This window comes from Choloepus didactylus, chromosome 9 (genome assembly GCF_015220235.1).
Source record: "Choloepus didactylus isolate mChoDid1 chromosome 9, mChoDid1.pri, whole genome shotgun sequence".
Classification (NCBI taxonomy): domain Eukaryota; kingdom Metazoa; phylum Chordata; class Mammalia; order Pilosa; family Megalonychidae; genus Choloepus; species Choloepus didactylus.
The window spans coordinates 91,855,693-91,872,116 of NC_051315.1; the positions used below are offsets into that span (position 1 = coordinate 91,855,693).

Here is a 16,424-nt window from a genome sequence, read left to right on the forward strand (position 1 = left end):
TGACCAAAGCAGAGTACAGTCTGAAAAATCAGGTCTGTGGGTAGACAGAAACCCAGGTGATTTGGGGGATATAGGCAGCAGTAATTACCAGACACTCCCCTTGGGACACCATCAAGGTGGACGACCTCCATCTCATCAGCTTTTGTGCCACCCCACTTGATTCAAATCCAAAGGATGGAGGCTCTCATGGGCCTGCATCATTTGCAGATACATCATTTGGCCAAAAGAGTGTGTAACATCTTGACAAATCCACCAAGACTGTATCCATAGGGGCAAGAAGGGTTCTTCAAAGTTGCATGGGGGTGCAGTTATCCAAAGAGGAAATGGGTGCCAGCTGAAGACAAAAACAAGTATCTACAAAAAAATAGGAAGTTAAAGTTTATAAATGTCCCCTTCTCCTCCTCCTTCTCCCCAATATACTAAACACACCCCCCCCCCACACACACACTCACTCCATCTTCTTACCCACTTCTGTAGAATGAGAATAGCTTCAAGACACAGGTGCTGCTAGCTTTATAAGTAGGATTGTCTGCTCATCTGGGCATAAGACTGGTTAGGTATGGTGGGAAGTGGCACGTAGCTTTTCGGTCCCCTCCGTCTTAGTTAGGCATGAAGGGAAACTATGGAAGAGAATCTCTCGTGTGGCTATTGAAAAGCCCTAGGGATCTTTCCTTTTTATCATGTTCTCGTCCAACCTTTGTTGCCTCCCCCAGACTATTGCAATGGCTTTCTGCCTCCACTGCCTCCCTCCAGTCTTGGCATTTCCTATAAAACTAGTATTATAGCTCCAACACAGGTCTGGTCTCCCCCAGTATGGTTTATCCTTCTCCTCAGAATAAAATCCACAACTGGACTCCAGTATATCTTCCAACTTCCCCTTACAAAAATCCCTACTTGTTAGAATATCAAATGAAGAATGTGACGTTCCCTGCTTCCTGGTTTGTTGAAATCTACTCATTTTTCAAGTTTTATTTCTGCCTATCAAAATCCCACCCATCATAAAATGGTGAATAGGCCTTTGAGTGAAATAGTCCAGCTCCAAATGTTCATTTTCTGTTATCTTAGATAAGTTACTTATTCTCTTAGATTCTTAGAACCCCAATTCTCCCATTTGTAAAATAATGATAATGATAGTACTGACTTATAATGTGATCAGATGAAAATGAGATTATCTGGTAAGAATTTGGTCAGTGTCAGGTAATTTTGAAGAATCATTCGATTTTTTTTTTTTTAACATTTCTGTTCAAATGCTCCATCTATCATAGCTCTTTCCCCATTCATACTTCCTCTTTCATATTCCTAAAGCACCTACTACATTCTACCTTGCACTGTAGTGGTACCTGTTTCCCTTGCCATGCTGTCACCTCCCTGGTAAACTCAGGGAGGGATTGAATCATAGTTATTTCTGGATTTCTCACTCTGTTATCTACACATAGACCTTCATTTTAAAAGGAATTGACAAGCAGTCCCTTTCCCACTTCCTTTTACAGCGCTTGGAATTCCACCATTCAAGACACTGTTTTCTAAATCATAAAGGCTTTTTGGGCTTCCCAGTTCCCTATCAAACTACAGATGGGTGTCGAGGAAGGGAGACATCCTTTCTCTTGGCTGTTAATATGTGAGCAGGGAATTGGCCGAATTAAGAAGACCCTGCAGGAATGCAACTCAGAATATTGCACCTGGACTTGAGGTGCTAGGAGGAGGGTGAGGGGACCTAAAAAGTTAAATAGATGAGCCCAAACACACAAATTTTGCCTGAACCACAATTTGGTCTAAGCCCAAGCCGAGAAAAGACAGGACACACACATGTTCCCAGAACAAGAATATGATCACACCCCGGGCAGGGCAGAACCAAGACTGACTTAACAGCTTCACAGTTTTCAGAACTGGAATGATGCCTCGCCTGGTTAACGCTATCACTGAGCACTCAGAACAGCAGAATGAATGAAGTCGTGGTGCACCTCGGTTATTTCTGTAATTGTAGGACTCCTGTTTCACTTCTCTTTCCTCCAGCACTTTGTCAGTGAGCGCAAATATGATGAAGAGCTCGGGAAAGCTGCCCGATTCTCCTGTGACATTGAACAGCTAAAGGCCCAAATCATGCTCTGCGGAGAAAGTAAGTTTTGCATGCCTGCTGAATAATTCTGTGTGAGTAAGCTCAGTGCTCTTCGGAGTTGATATTGGAAATGTCAGGTGTGCAGCCCCCCAGGGGGCAAAGTGAGGTCTAAAGAGATTTAATGATCTAAGGTCATGACCCAAAGTCACTAGAAACGTCAAGATTTGAACTGAGAGGTTTCAAATGCCAGTGCTCATCAGTAAATCCCCAGGACTTATTAAGCGGAATAGACCAGGTCAACTAGCTTGTACCTTTTGCAAACTTTTTTTGAGCACTGCCAGATAAGCTCTGCCTTAAAACAGCTCTCCTTCTGCGGAGACCTATTACCCCATGAGTGAGACATCCTAATAAGTCTGGGAACTATCAGCTATTGCTATAAAGAGCCCAGCTGTTGTGTGCGTGTTGCTCGGCAGGGCCCTGCGCTGCTTCTGCCCTGGGTTCTCTGTGCTGAGTGGAGTCTACAGATAATGAAAGACATCACTCCAGCCATTAGCTTTAGTCTTGTTCCCTATTAAGCCTTAATTAGAGCAACTAATATGCAACAAAACTGGCTGCTGCTTCTTTTCCCTCCTCAAGCCCACCCACCGGGGGAGGTGGGAACGAGCACTAAAGTGGCTTTAAGGACAGCCAGAAAGAGGAAAGAAGGACTGGGGAGGGGCATGGAAAAGTCACAGCCTCATAATCAGCAGCTGACAATTTGAGATTTGGCTACACTTTTTTTTTTCAAAGTGGAAATCACTTTTTTTCCTTGAGAATAAAAAATACAAGCTTGATCCAAAAATTATAGAATTATATTGAATAGAATGTGACTTTACCTTTGTGTATCCTTCACCCTCTTTAATGCACTTATAAGCAATAGTACTTTTACACAAGTTACTATGTAAAGTTATATGAAATCAATATAATTATACTACATAAGAAAGTATAATTTACTATACTACATACATATGTTGTAATATAATTTGCTTTTATCATTCCTCCATGTCAATATATTAAACTGATAAATTATTTAAATGTAAGTTCTGTAACCATTCCCCTGATTGTGGACATTTAGGTTGCTTCCAGTTTTTCACCATGAAAAACGGCACTGCCAATAGCATCCTTATTCACACATCCTTGGCAATTACTGATTTTCTGACTGCAGTTCTTTTAAATTATGTTTTTTATTCTATATGCTACCCCCCTTACAAAAAAAATCTACCTATTTGCCATTCTCCGTCCTCAGCTTTTGCCCCGTCTCTAAAAGGATAAACAGTCTGGTTCACAGTTGGAGATGTAACTGTCCATCCATGTTTCCATTCCAGCCTGCTGATGAGCAAGACATTTATGCCCAGTGGCTCTGTGTTCCCTGTCACCTGCAGGGCTGGGGGGTGGCAGCGTCACCTGCTTTCCTCCAGAGCAGTTCAAGTGCCACCTGGTGGAAGGAACCACCCCTGGATAATTACAAGGATCCGCAAGGAAAGGCAGCCTCATGCCTCATGCGTTTGAGATAATCTTTCCTTGTCAGCTCTGTGGAGGGCACATGGATAGCCCACAGCCAGGGAACCAAATCTCATGGTCTCTTGGCTTGGGAGGTGGTGACCCATGAAATGGAATCTACTGAGCACAAGAGCCACCAAAACCTGGTGACATCTGGGCAGCCCCAACCTGCTGACACACCTTACTTATAAGAGAAAGGGACCAGAGATATGTCTTTGTCTTCCCATTTTTAATGTGATCCATATTAGTTGTACCTAATCCTCTAGGAAAAAAAAAAAACAAACCTGGCATTAGATTTGATCCAACCAAAGTTAACAGAAAATTGCTTTTAAAAATTGGTGACAATTTTAAGATTCAGGGAAAGGTCTTGCTGTCCAGCCTGGCAGTCAAATTCTGGGGAACTTTAATTGATTTCCTCAGGCCTCCATTTAGCCTAATCAGAAATCTCCACTTTCACAACCAGCAGAAATGGTAAATAAAACACTGAACAGGCCTACCCAAGCCCTGACAGGGACCTGTCTGATTAGCCTGTGTCGCCTTTGGGATTGGAGTTGGTGCATATTTGCAGTGGAAATGTAGAAAATGGGATTGATGAAAAGTCAGGTAATGCAGCTCTAATGGAATATAATAGATGCTTTACAGGCTGCAGACATGGCCAGGATATGCACAACCCAGGGTGAGAAAACTCTCTAACCCATCCCCATGCTCTCAGGATGCCACGGCTGTGACGGGCCAGTATGTCGTGGAGCTCCCAGTCTCCCTCCGTCCCTGCAGCACCCACTGGGACAGGGATTTAACAAGGGCCGCACAAACAGGTTTGGTAATGGAGATCCCAAGAGTCAGCATATGTGAACAGGGCTAGAGAGGAAACCTCTGAAGATTTCATTATCCTTCTTCCTTTGGTGCTTCTTGACCTGAAGAATATTATTAAAGTTGTTCTGATATATTTTATTTCCTGCACGTGTCTCCCAACTTGGATGGTTGTACTGCCATCACGGTTTGGTGTTTCTCACGGAAGAAATTTGGTGGTCTCTGGGAACCAAGGTGCCCCTTTCAAATCTTTCAACGTTTCAAAGTAACTTTTCTTAATGTTTTTATGAAGTTCCTCCCAATTTCTCACCTCCTAGAGCTCCCTAATGGGTAAACTGAGGCAGCAGAATGTATGGCTCAGCCCATAACGCCAAGCACTTGCTTGTTGCAGTTTCACATCCAAAGAACAATTATTCCTCAAGAACTCCCTGCAGCAACCTGCTGCCTCTGCTCAACGCTCACGCAGGAGCCTCGGGGAAGCAGAGTAACTTTACCCGGAAACCGTCTAATCACAACAAGCCCTCCGAAGGCAAAGCAGGAAACCCAAAAATGGCAAGCCATCCTCCTAGCACCACCGATTCCTCTCACCAAGCTGTGCCGGCTAGCAAGCAGGTAAGCTGCTCTGGGACGGCCGCCTGACGCTGCCTCCGGGGCTCCTGCAGACCCTTGTCCTTGGTGCCCGGGAAGAAAACGCTCATTTCCAGAGGAAGAAAACAGCAACTGCTCCAGGCTGCGCTCCATGGGGTCCCACCCAGGCCCTCCAGGGAGCTTCCTCTGCCCAGCTGGCCTCCTGGGACTTCGTGGCCCACCCAGGCCCCAGGGCACAGGCACCTCCCCATGCGGAGAAGTGGCCTTCGTGCACACGTGTGACCACATTAGCAGGGTCCCCCTACATGTGACAGCTCTTCCCAGGCCCTTTACTGCCACCATCCCCAGGTCTCCGGAAACTGGCCCACGTGTGGAGGCGACTCACACAGACGTGGGATGAAGACTCAGAACCTGGCCCCTGAAACCAGTAGTGAGAACAAATCTGGCATTCGTTTTTCTAGCTCCTTTAATTCCCATTTATGTTTAGTTTATCAATTAGAGGCCAAAGTTAAATAACGTTTCTCTCTCTTCTCTTGGGCTTTGAGAAAAGAGAATACCTTTCAAAATGACATTATTAATTCTTATCAACTATGATCACTAAAATCCAAGCTTCCAAAAGACGGTCTTCATTCTCTCCTCCTGTTTCTCCACTGTGTCCTCCTTATCTTTAGAAAATAAACAAGAAATAAGATTTGATGATATTAGACACTGGGCATGCTAGGAAGACACCTTTTATGATCTCTAAGAAAGAGATCTCTAGGAACGAGACTTTTTTTTTTTAGTATTTTAAAATGCTGGTTTTCTAACCAGTGCCCTGATGGGTTTTTTCATCTGGGTCTTTTAGAATTCCCATCAATAACACTGACAGGCAATTCTCTGGCCTTGAACATCTTCATGAGTTTTCAAATAGCACTTTGGCAAGAAACATTTCATATATTCATAAGATTGCTTTACTTGTAGTCTACATTTTGTCAGCTTTTGTTCTTTGCTCATTGTTAAACATCACACTAAAATTTAGTCTAAGAATTTCCCTTTCACAATTTCTTTTAAACCCAAGGAGACTAGATTAAATGCTAGCAGTAAAGACACTTTTTCAGTCCACTATTTTTTTATTTTCCTCAAAGCATTTTAGGTAATGGATTGTTTAGGTTGAAATGTACTTACATATCTAAACCAGAACACCATAGACCAACCCAGGCAAGAAGGTCCCTTGTCCCAGGCCCTGTTTTTCAGGGTGTCCCTCCTTGGCCCTCTTCCAGTGAGGGGTCAGTAGGACCGAGACATTACCCACCCAGAATCTGCACTCTTCCTTCCAGATCGTGCTCCATGTGCTCAGCATCCTGGAAGTCTCTTCCCAAAAAAGCCCCAAGCACGCACTCGGGGTCTGTGTGAATCACCTCCCTAGATACATCATCTTAAGGGAGGTGCCAGGAGTGGTGGTTTGTGGGGGTGGGGGCCGAGTTCTGGTGTGCAGTCCAGGGGTCCACAAACATGTGTGCAAGGCTTCCCCACAATGAGCGATGAGCCAGCAGTGGCAGAGGAGGGGGCAGGCCGAGGGCCAGGGACTAGCCTCCTGTCCCTAACCCACCACGTCATGGCACGGAATTCCCAAGGAGTCCAAGAGTTCTATAATTGAACCTGGCCTTCCAGGCTCTCAGAGAGGTATATTTGTCAAGGTAAGGGGACAGAAATTTTTTACAGCTTGTTAGCTTGTTTTATAACCTCTCAATATTCATATATATGATATATGGACCTACATTTGACTCTTGCCCTGGGCCCTGAATTACTAGGGGTGCATCTGCCCTAACCCTATACCATCTGGTCACTGTGCATATATCAAGAACCTTATATTTTTGTAAGTCATGAGTTACATGTTTTAATAATAGAGATGTGGTCACGTAGCAACGTACTTACAAACTTTTCCAGGAGACTCTGTATAATGTGGCAGTGGCATGCATGGCTTTGGACTCACACAGCCTGGGTTTACATTCTGGACCCATCATTTTCTAAGTGAAATCTTGGGCAAGCCTCTGAAACTCATTATCCTCCTCTGTAAAATGAAAACAAAAATAGCAACTACCTTAAAGGGTGATTGATGATAAATGATGGGAAGTCTCTCACTGTAGGCACTCAAGGAATGTCAGCTACTAACTGACCTCAAGGAGTTGAGAAATCTTTCCCTTATACAGAAACAGACAGGCTTAATCCATTGCTTCTTTGTTACTCATCCATTTATGTTCTTGGTTGTCGATTTGTGAAAGGTTTGACTTTTCAGTATGTTATTCATAATTTGTTGGCTGAGAACTACATAAAGTTTAGAGGAAGAATGAATCACCTCTATGTAGACACACATACTGCCTCCAGCCACTCCACCCCCATCCCCAGACATACAGATACACCTCGTCCCTGTATTTGCCCAAGATAATATTTCTGAAATGTGATATTTATTTTGAAATAAAATAGAAAAACTGCTTTAGAGAAGCAAAATGACAAATGGAATTTTATGTTTCTCTTCATACATGTAAGTAGAATTCATATAGCATTGTCCATACAGAATGTCCCGGAAGTTCTCATGGTAGGGAATCATCATGGCCCTGCCCCTGTGTTACATTTCTTCCTGTTATATTTTAAGGGTACTTTGTGGGTTTTATTTGGACTCATTCTTAAATTATCTTATGCCTCTGTAACCTCTGTTTTAACATCAGTAACACCAGCTCCATTTACAAGACAGTCCAGTATTCTTTAAGATTGAGGAATTTGTTGGCTTGACCCATTAGCATGTTGCCATATTCTTCTGCAGTGTAAAAAAGCTTACCTGTGGCTTAGAGATTTGGTTTCCCTAGTGTCTGCTGATGTCAGCCATGGTTTGCTAGATGTTTGAACTCCCGCAAAGGCATCTAATGGATATCTGTTTTCTTTTTTGGTAGAATGGGTCTTCTAGCCAAAGACGAAGATTTAATCCACAGTATCACAATAGGCCAAATGGGTCCGCCAAGTCACAGGGCACTGGCAATGAAGCTGACCTGATCGTGAAGGGCAACAACCGCCACGAACACAGGAGACAGCCGCACAATGGCTTCCGGCCCAAAAGCAAAGGCGGTGCCAGAAATCAAGAGGCCTCCTTGGGGACCAAGACCCCCGAGGCCCTGGCCCATTCAGAAAAGCCCCGGCGGAGGCAGCACCCTGCAGACAACGTGGAGGCCAGGCCTTTCCGGGGCAATGTCGCCAGGGTTTCACAGTGCAATCTGTGCCCCACGAGAATAGAAGTATCAGCAGATGCCGCGGTTCTCTCAGTCCCAGCTGTGACATTGGTGGCCTGAGCTAGGAGAGAAAAGAAAGCAGTTTCCACTCAGTTTTGGTTCCCTGCCTGAGGTGCTGACCCAATTCGCTGCCAAAAGAGAGTCAATCAGAATATACAAACCCTGTATGGTTGTGTCATCCTCTCTTAATCATTTTTACTAATTCTAATAATCAGCTCTAGCTTGCTTCATAACTTTCATGGCTTTGCTTGATCTGTTGATGCTTTTTCTCATCAAGACATAGCAGCATTTTAGCAAGGCAGTATTTACTCATTTGTTAGGAAAATCAAGATGTGGCTGAAGATCAGAGGCTCAGTAGCAACTTATGTTGTAGCAGTGATGTCAGTCCATTGATCGTCTCTAGAGAGTTATTGTTGCCAAAAAAAAAAAAAAAAAAACTTTTAATGACCAGACAAACATGATCTGCTGAAGACACATGCGCTTTTGTAGAATTTAACATCTGGTGTTTTTCTGAAAAAATATATATATATATACGTATATTGCTTTATTTGAAACAAATTAAAATATGCTGCATTTGACACCTGCTTGTTTCTTTTATTTCTGCTCACCTTGTTACTGAATGTACTTGGTAATACTTTCAAGAAAACTTGAGAGACTAGAGGTTGCAGCACAGAGCTTTATACAGTCCTGTTTCTCTTGGGACATGAGCCCTGACAGAAACAATCCTGCCTAACAATGGCCCCTGCAGGCACACTCTGCACAGATGCATGGATATGCACTCCAGTCATCTTAGAAGCCCTGTGTCGGTTTGGAAGACTTGGTTGCAAGTAACATAAACCTCAGCTCAGCCTAGCTTAAACAATAAAGAGAATTTATTGGTTCAGCAACTGTAAAGTCCAATATGAAAGTATGCCATGGGTCCAATTTGCTCAGGGCTCCAGCCCTTTCTCTTGATTGTCTCTGCTCTCCCTTCACCTTGGTGCTGACATATATTCAGAATGGCTTTCATTTCCATGGCAAAATGGCTGCCTCATCCCTAAGACTCAAGTCCAGCCCCAAACCGTCCGGAAGAAGAGAGCTTCACCAGATGGTGGAGGGGTGTTCTCAGAAGCCCCCACAATGGTCTCCTTGCCCGTTTGGGGCCCAGCTTACTCCCAAACCTCTCCCTAAACCAATCAACATGGGGTGGGGGTGGAGAACACGATTGGGATGTGCTATTTAGCATAGTCTAATCAGAGTCCACCCTTGGGCTCTGGGGTGGGGGCGTTGGCCAGCTCCCCAGAAGCCCAGCGCGGAGAAAGGCTACGGCTGGGTGGCCCAAAGACTAAACAGCTGCCACTCACTCCCCTTTCTTTGCAGGGCAGTTGAGCAGCTCACGGCTTCCATTGCACGTCCGTGTGTCCTACAGATCAGTTGACCACTTTTAAGTGCAAATGCTTATTTCCAGCTCAACATTCACATTTTTTCTGGCATCCTGGGTTCACGGGTCCTCTTCCACAGAGCAGCCCTGAGCAGCTGAGCCTGCAAGCCGCACAAGCAGCCATTTCTTCTTTTGCCAAGTACAGGAGGATGTTTGCTGTCTCTGTAGAGCTTTCCGAGGTCTTTGGGTGTACTCAGAGATTTAATAGGAATGCAAAATGTTAGGTCACATTCCAGGAAGGAAGGGTTGTTCATTCAAATAAGAAAGATAAATGTTCAAGACTGCAGTCCCTGTTTACCTCATCTGAGGCCCTGGGTTTATGTAAGACAGAAGGGTTTTGCACAGTTTTTGTGTAGCAAGATTTTACTCACCACTGAAAAATGTCAGTTTAAATATGACAACCTTAAAGATGGGTCAGATAATTCTGGCAAAAGGAAAAAAAAAAATTGATGTGCCTGGACAGGAACGTACCTGCTTGTGTTAGGGTGGTTCTCCCTCTCTCTCTCTCAGTTAGAATGTTTTATTTTGAAATAGTTTAAGACCCACAAGAGGTTAGAAAAATAGTAGAGTTCCCATGTACCTACACCCAGCTTCCCCCAATGATGATAGCTTTTTTATTATAATAACATATATAACATAAAATTTGCCATTTTCAGTGTACAATTCAGTGGCACTAATGACATCTCCAATTTTGTGTTACCATCAACACCATCTATTACCAAAACTTTATCATCACCCCAAACAGAACGCTGTACCCATTAAGCAATAACTCCCTATTGCTCTCTCCCCAGCCCCTGGTAACCTCTTATCTACTTCCTGTCTCTATGACTTTGCTTATTCTAAGTATTTCATATGACATTCGTCCTTTGGCATCTGGCTTATTTCAGTTAGCATCACGTCTTCAAGGTTCCTCCATGTAGTAGCATCTAAAAGCACCTATCAGCACTCCATCCCTCTGGGGCCAGTCCCACAACCTTGACTCACTCTTTTACATTCTTAAGCACTTAAACACTCCCAGGTCACTGGAAAGAAACAAAAGAATGCAAAAAAGTATTTAGAGCTGATGATGTTTTTCCTAGATTTTGCCTTTAGGCCCTGAGCATGTGCGCATTCACTAGTTTGTGTTTTTGAAACAGTAATTTCAGTATTTTAGTGCCAGTGTCAAACCATGTAAATACTTTATTGTATGTCTTTATCTGTTCTGGTGAAACCATTGATGTGGTCCTGGAGATACGGGGCATATTATGCCATTCTTTTAAAATGCTTTAAACTCCTTTCTTTAAACTCCCAAGGGCTCCAAGGGCTCTAATCTCCATACTTACCACACAATAACCAGTTAAGAATAGATTCTTCACTCTTAAATATTTCTCTAATAGAAGTTAAAATAGCCTAATACCCATGAAGATTGAATAACATCAAAACTCACCTACATTATACCACATGGATCTTCCATCCAAGACCCCATTTGTGATATTCAGATCTCCCTGCTGGGTTCCCTATTATATTCCAAATTTACATTTCATTTGAGAATCTACCTACTCCAACTCTGTCCTGTTGAGCCTATCCTAGGGGCGCATAATCCAGCAATGTTTGGAAAGTTAAGGAGCACAAAATTCACCCTCAGTGAAGCCTGCACAATAGTTTTGGGGAAGAAACTAGAAACACAGCATAACCAACTTACAGCTCAGTTCTCAAGCAGTTCAATTCTGCTGGTGTTCAGAAAAAGAGACTCTAATTAAACATTCTTAGGGAAGTGACATCAAATGAGGTTAATGGGAAAAGTGCCAAACCAAAGGCCACCAGCTGTTTTTTTTTTTTTTTTTTTGCAAAAGTAACAGACTTGGGAATTCTGTCTGAAAGTCTAGATTTGAGCCTCAATTTTGATTTAACCAAAAGAAGTGGGAATTGGCAATCCGGACAGTTCTTTTTCTGGGCCAGTTACGTTGGCAGGGGACAGGAGTGGGGGCATCTAGATAATGAGATGCTGGAAGTCAACACCTCCGGTGCCAGAGAGCTTCCTCCTGCCCTCCTGTCCTCCCTTCTTGTTTATAGGTTGTATCCAATGCTGCCTGTTTGGAGTGCCCTCTTGTGGTCATAGATGGTAAAATTTCCACTTTCCGACATTCTTAACACAGCGCCCATGAAATGTTAAAGGCACCCTTTTATTTTTTTTACCAAGCTTGCTTCAGAGGCCATACCTAAAATTCAGGCCTGGGTGGACTGGGGCTCCAGCTTGCCTAACTTCTAGGTGCCAAAAAATGAAGCACAACAAGGAACAGCCAGTCAACTGCTCTCAAGCAAACTATAAAATGGCAAAAGACCAAAAACAAAACAAATGAAATAGCTTGAGTAACTAACACGTTGTTCGAGCATTTTCCTGAAAGTACTGGGCTGTCTTGACTGCGCTCTAATTTTTTAAGAAAATTTTGAAGAGCTGCTAAGTCCCAGTGATTCTCTCATCACCCCAGGATTTGAAGCACCATTTTAATACTACTTGTGACAAACTATTACAAGGAATGTTTTTTTTTCCCCATCCTTTTGCTTTTTCTAACAAGCCTTTATAATTCCTGAGGAAGTTTTCTGTCTATTCTTAGTTTCGAGGAAACAACTCCCCTATACTTGGAGGCAGATGAGCCAAAACCAGAGTTTAATTTCATTACAGTGGCCCCACGGGCCAAGGAGCCTGGGCTGTAGCTCATCATTCTATCCGAGAAACCCACAATGTTGTTCTCATTACACAATGTTCCTCTTTAAAATCCTTTGCCATTCTGGGTTTTAAGCACACTGTTTCTGCACTAAGTTTTGTTGGTGATTAATGTTTAGAAGCCCCTTTGTTTGTCAACTCTGCTTTTTCCCATAGCTCTGAATAGCTTCTTTTCCTGTGCTCCCAATAAGTACAGTTTCAGAGGAGAAATTGCTGCACACAGCTTTTATGGAACAAAAAGTAACTTCTAAAACAAATTTGTTTACTTGGCTGAGAAAGGATGTAAATTTCTGACACGCATAAAAAAAGTATTTCAGAAACATGACTGCCGCAAGCACTTCTTGCCAAATACAACAGAAAACTACCCTATTTTTACTTCAGATACTTAGTTTGCATCAGATTAAACGAGGTTTTTGAGAGAACACAAGTTTTCTGTAAACTACCATCATTATGTAACAAGCTGGCCACTAACACTACCACCCTTCTGCCAATGCCTGACACATAGTAGGCTCTCAATAAACACTGGAAAGAAGAGAAGGAAGAGACAAATAAGGGATCATCTCCAATGATGGCAGAAAATTCTGACGTCTACAAGGCTCGAGCAAAATAATCCTGTGCGTCAATGCTAGAGAAGATGGGAAGAGAGAGCAGAGCAGCTCCGGTGTAGACCCTAGAGCCAGACTGCCTGGGTTTAAGTACTTTCTCCACACTTACTGGCTGTGTAAATTTGGGCAGATTTCTAAACATCTCATTACCTCAGTTTCTCCATTGGCAAAATGAGCTACTAATAGCACCTACATCACAGGGTTGTTGTAAGTATTAGGTTAATATTGGCAAAACACTTGGAATAGTGCCTAGAACTTTGTATTGGTCATGTCCCAGCTAAGAGACAGTAACTACAGAGGAATTTGGAAAGAGAATCTTTATCTAATGAAGTAATAACTAGGAGAAATGTTTACAGGATCCAGCTCCAGTATCACAAGCTGGGAAATGAAGAGTGGATTTGGAGCCAAAAGGCAATGAGCTGACAACAGGCATACATGTTGAAAATGCTCTAAGACTATTTGGTAAGTAAACAAGATAAATAGCTCTGCAGCCTACAGAAGACTCTTTAAGTCCTGTCTAGCTCATCTCTGGGGATGGGAGTGGCAAGGTGCCTGTGCTGGTTTGAAGCTGTTATGTACCACGTGATCTTTTAATCCAATCTTTTGGGGTGGGACCTTTGTAATTAGGTTCTTTCCATGACGATGCAACCCATCCAATTCCAAGTGGGTCTAATCCTTTTCTGGAGTCCTTTAAAGAGAGCTCACACAGAGCACAGGGAGACGAAAACGCCCCGGGATTTGCTAAGCCAGGACATACAGAAACTGAAGGAGCTGACAGAGACCCAGACACTTGGAGATGCAGACAGAAGGATGTTTGGAAATGTTCAGCTAAGAGATGAAGCCCAGAGTTTGCTTTGGAGAAGTTAAGAGAGGACTCCCAGATGCTTTAGAAAGAAATGCCCCAGAAGAACGAAGCAGAGAGCTGAGAGAAGCTAAGAGAGACAGAAGCCCAGAAAAGCCATTTCGAAACACAACCCAGGAGCAAAGGACCAGCAGACGCCAGCCATGTGCCTTCCCAGCTGACAGAGGTGTTTCGGACACCATCAGCCTTTCTTCAGTAAAGGTATCCTCTTGTTGATGCCTTAGTTTGAACACTTTTATGGCCTTAGGACTGTAAATTTTTAAAAGCCAATCCATTTCTGGTATTTTGCCTAACGGCAGCTTTAACAAACCAAAACAGTGCCCATAAGAAGAGGCCTAGCATAGTGCTTAAGAGCTTGGACTCTGGAATGAGACTACATGGATGTGAATCCTAGCTGTGCCTGTTGCTTGCTGGTAGGCAGGTTACCTGACCCCTCTGAGCTTCCATTCCCCCATCTGTAAAACAGGGATAATAATAACCCTCCATAGAGTTGTTGCATTGTAGCATTGTTGCATTAATTGATATATAAAATGCTTAGAAGAGTGCTGTATAATACATCTTAATTTTTATTAGGCAGGCAGAGCAGCAAATGACAATGTTTCCTAGTATTATACCAAAACCAGAAATGCAATGTGAGCTGATAGGATAGATTTTTTAATTGGTGGTCCTGAGACATCCCTTCTTTTTTTTATCAGCCTCTCTCTCAACTCCCATGGCTCCATGCCTGCCTGTGGTTGACAGCTCCAGGGTCCTCTTACTCACCAACAGCCCCCAATTAGCAGAGGCAGTTACTTTGCTCAGGATAAATCAAACTAAAGCAATGGTTTTCAATTGAGAGTGGTCAGTTTTGCTCCCTGGGAGACATTGGGAAAAGTCTGTAGACACTTTTGATTGTCACAGTGGATCAGGGGATGCTACTAGCCAGGAATACAGCTAAACATCCTATGGTGCACAGGACAGCTCCTCACAATAAAGAAGTATCTGGTCCAAAATGTCAACGGTGCCGCTGTGAAGGAATCCTGATCGATTTAGATAATACAAGAGATTTGGAGAGAGAGAACAGAGATAGAGCAGGCAAGCGAGGTTATGTTGCCTTGATTCTTTAGCTACACTGGGATCTTGACTAATTCAGCCTGACACCAGACACAGACTGTCTGACCTACAGCTGGAGTCTCAATGTACAATTTCTGGTGTTCTCAAGCTGTTCCTGTCATCAACATAGAAATTGAGTTCCCAGAGCTTCCAAACCAAAAAAAATTAGAGATGAATTCTTTAAATACCTGCTTTAAAACAGAAGGTCCAAAATTTTAAGAAATCTGGTCAAAAGGAAGGGATATTTGCCTTTTTCTGACTTCAGCAAATATAATACCATTTGCCCCATGACATGCTTTGTTTAAAACAAGCTTCTCTTCTAAACCCCAGGTCCCCAAATTCATACTTGTAGCTGAGCAGAATTTTACTGAGGTAATGAAGGCGTTGGGGAGAAAGAAGCAAACAAAAAGTATGAAAAGCAACATTATAAAATGAAAAGTTGTTGTTAAATAAGTAGAGTAGAACACTGACTGACAGTTACTGTAAAATTCCATTTGCCTTAGCCACAGCCTACATCAGAAATCGTCCAGCTAGCAAATATGAAATGTGTATAGGCTGAGGCAATGTCAAACATACAGATTTTCACACATGTCAAACAAAGAGAAATTAGCTTTTCTGTAACAATGTAAAGCATATGTATCTCACTAGGTTGACAGGACTGTAAGTGAAAATGACCCCCCAAGGCTGTACCCCCAACCAAATTCCATGAATACAAAATTTTGGAAACAGTTGGAAATCAATATTTTTTCTGTTAGCTATTCATGATGTCTTTTATTAGCTATACTACATGCTCAAAATCCTGCATACTAACTGCAACCCTCAACCAAGAATCACTCATTCACTCTCCACTGACTGAGAATCAGCAACTTGTTGACAGTTTTCAAAGGAGAGGTCCAGCATTTGGGAAAGTGACATAATTTTCATAATTGAAAGATTCCTAGTTAACATATGAATACATGTAAGTAAATCATTTGAAAATACTTTTCATTTGCTACAGTATGGTAGATGCTCTTTCCCTTCATTTTCTCCAGTTCATACTTTCTATTACAGTATCTGACCAACATCCTACCAAATGTAGATTGAACCTATTCAAAGGGATTTCAGGTATAGTCCTTTTAAAAGGCAACCTCATATTCATATGAGTGTAAGGATTCTTCCCTTTACAGAACAATTTACTATCACAGGACTTTGTGCACAAGCAAAATGCCATTTAAATAAATTTTTCTATGAACAATTTCTCAGGTAAAGCCAAGTATGCCTTTAATTCCTTCTTTAAAAATCAAGATATAGCTGGCTGATAACTATACTTAACCATATGCTTGGAAGTGAGACAATTTTTTCAGTGTTAGCATTTGCAAAGGGGACAGTAGGATCCAGTCTGTGAATACAAAAGAAGTTGCATTAGCGGAAGAGATGGACTAAAGCAGGAGGGGAGAGATCAGACTCTGATTCTCTCCTTTGTCACAAGTCAGGAAGCATCAGCCACTG

General features: G+C 42.7%; 1 protein-coding gene across 6 annotated transcripts in view; it reads left to right on the plus strand.

Moving 5' to 3' along the window:
• Window positions 1–8,723, plus strand: part of SPATS2L (spermatogenesis associated serine rich 2 like) — a 194,604-nt gene extending 185,881 nt beyond the window's left edge. For all 6 annotated transcript variants that reach the window (XM_037849410.1, XM_037849411.1, XM_037849415.1 and 3 more), the window contains 3 exons: window positions 2,014–2,116; window positions 4,797–5,017; window positions 7,921–8,723. In XM_037849410.1, the coding sequence (XP_037705338.1) occupies window positions 2,014–2,116; window positions 4,797–5,017; window positions 7,921–8,313 (717 nt within the window). In that variant the 3' untranslated portion in view covers window positions 8,314–8,723. The remainder of the gene's footprint in view (window positions 1–2,013; window positions 2,117–4,796; window positions 5,018–7,920) is intronic.
• Window positions 8,724–16,424: the final 7,701 nt, after the last annotated feature.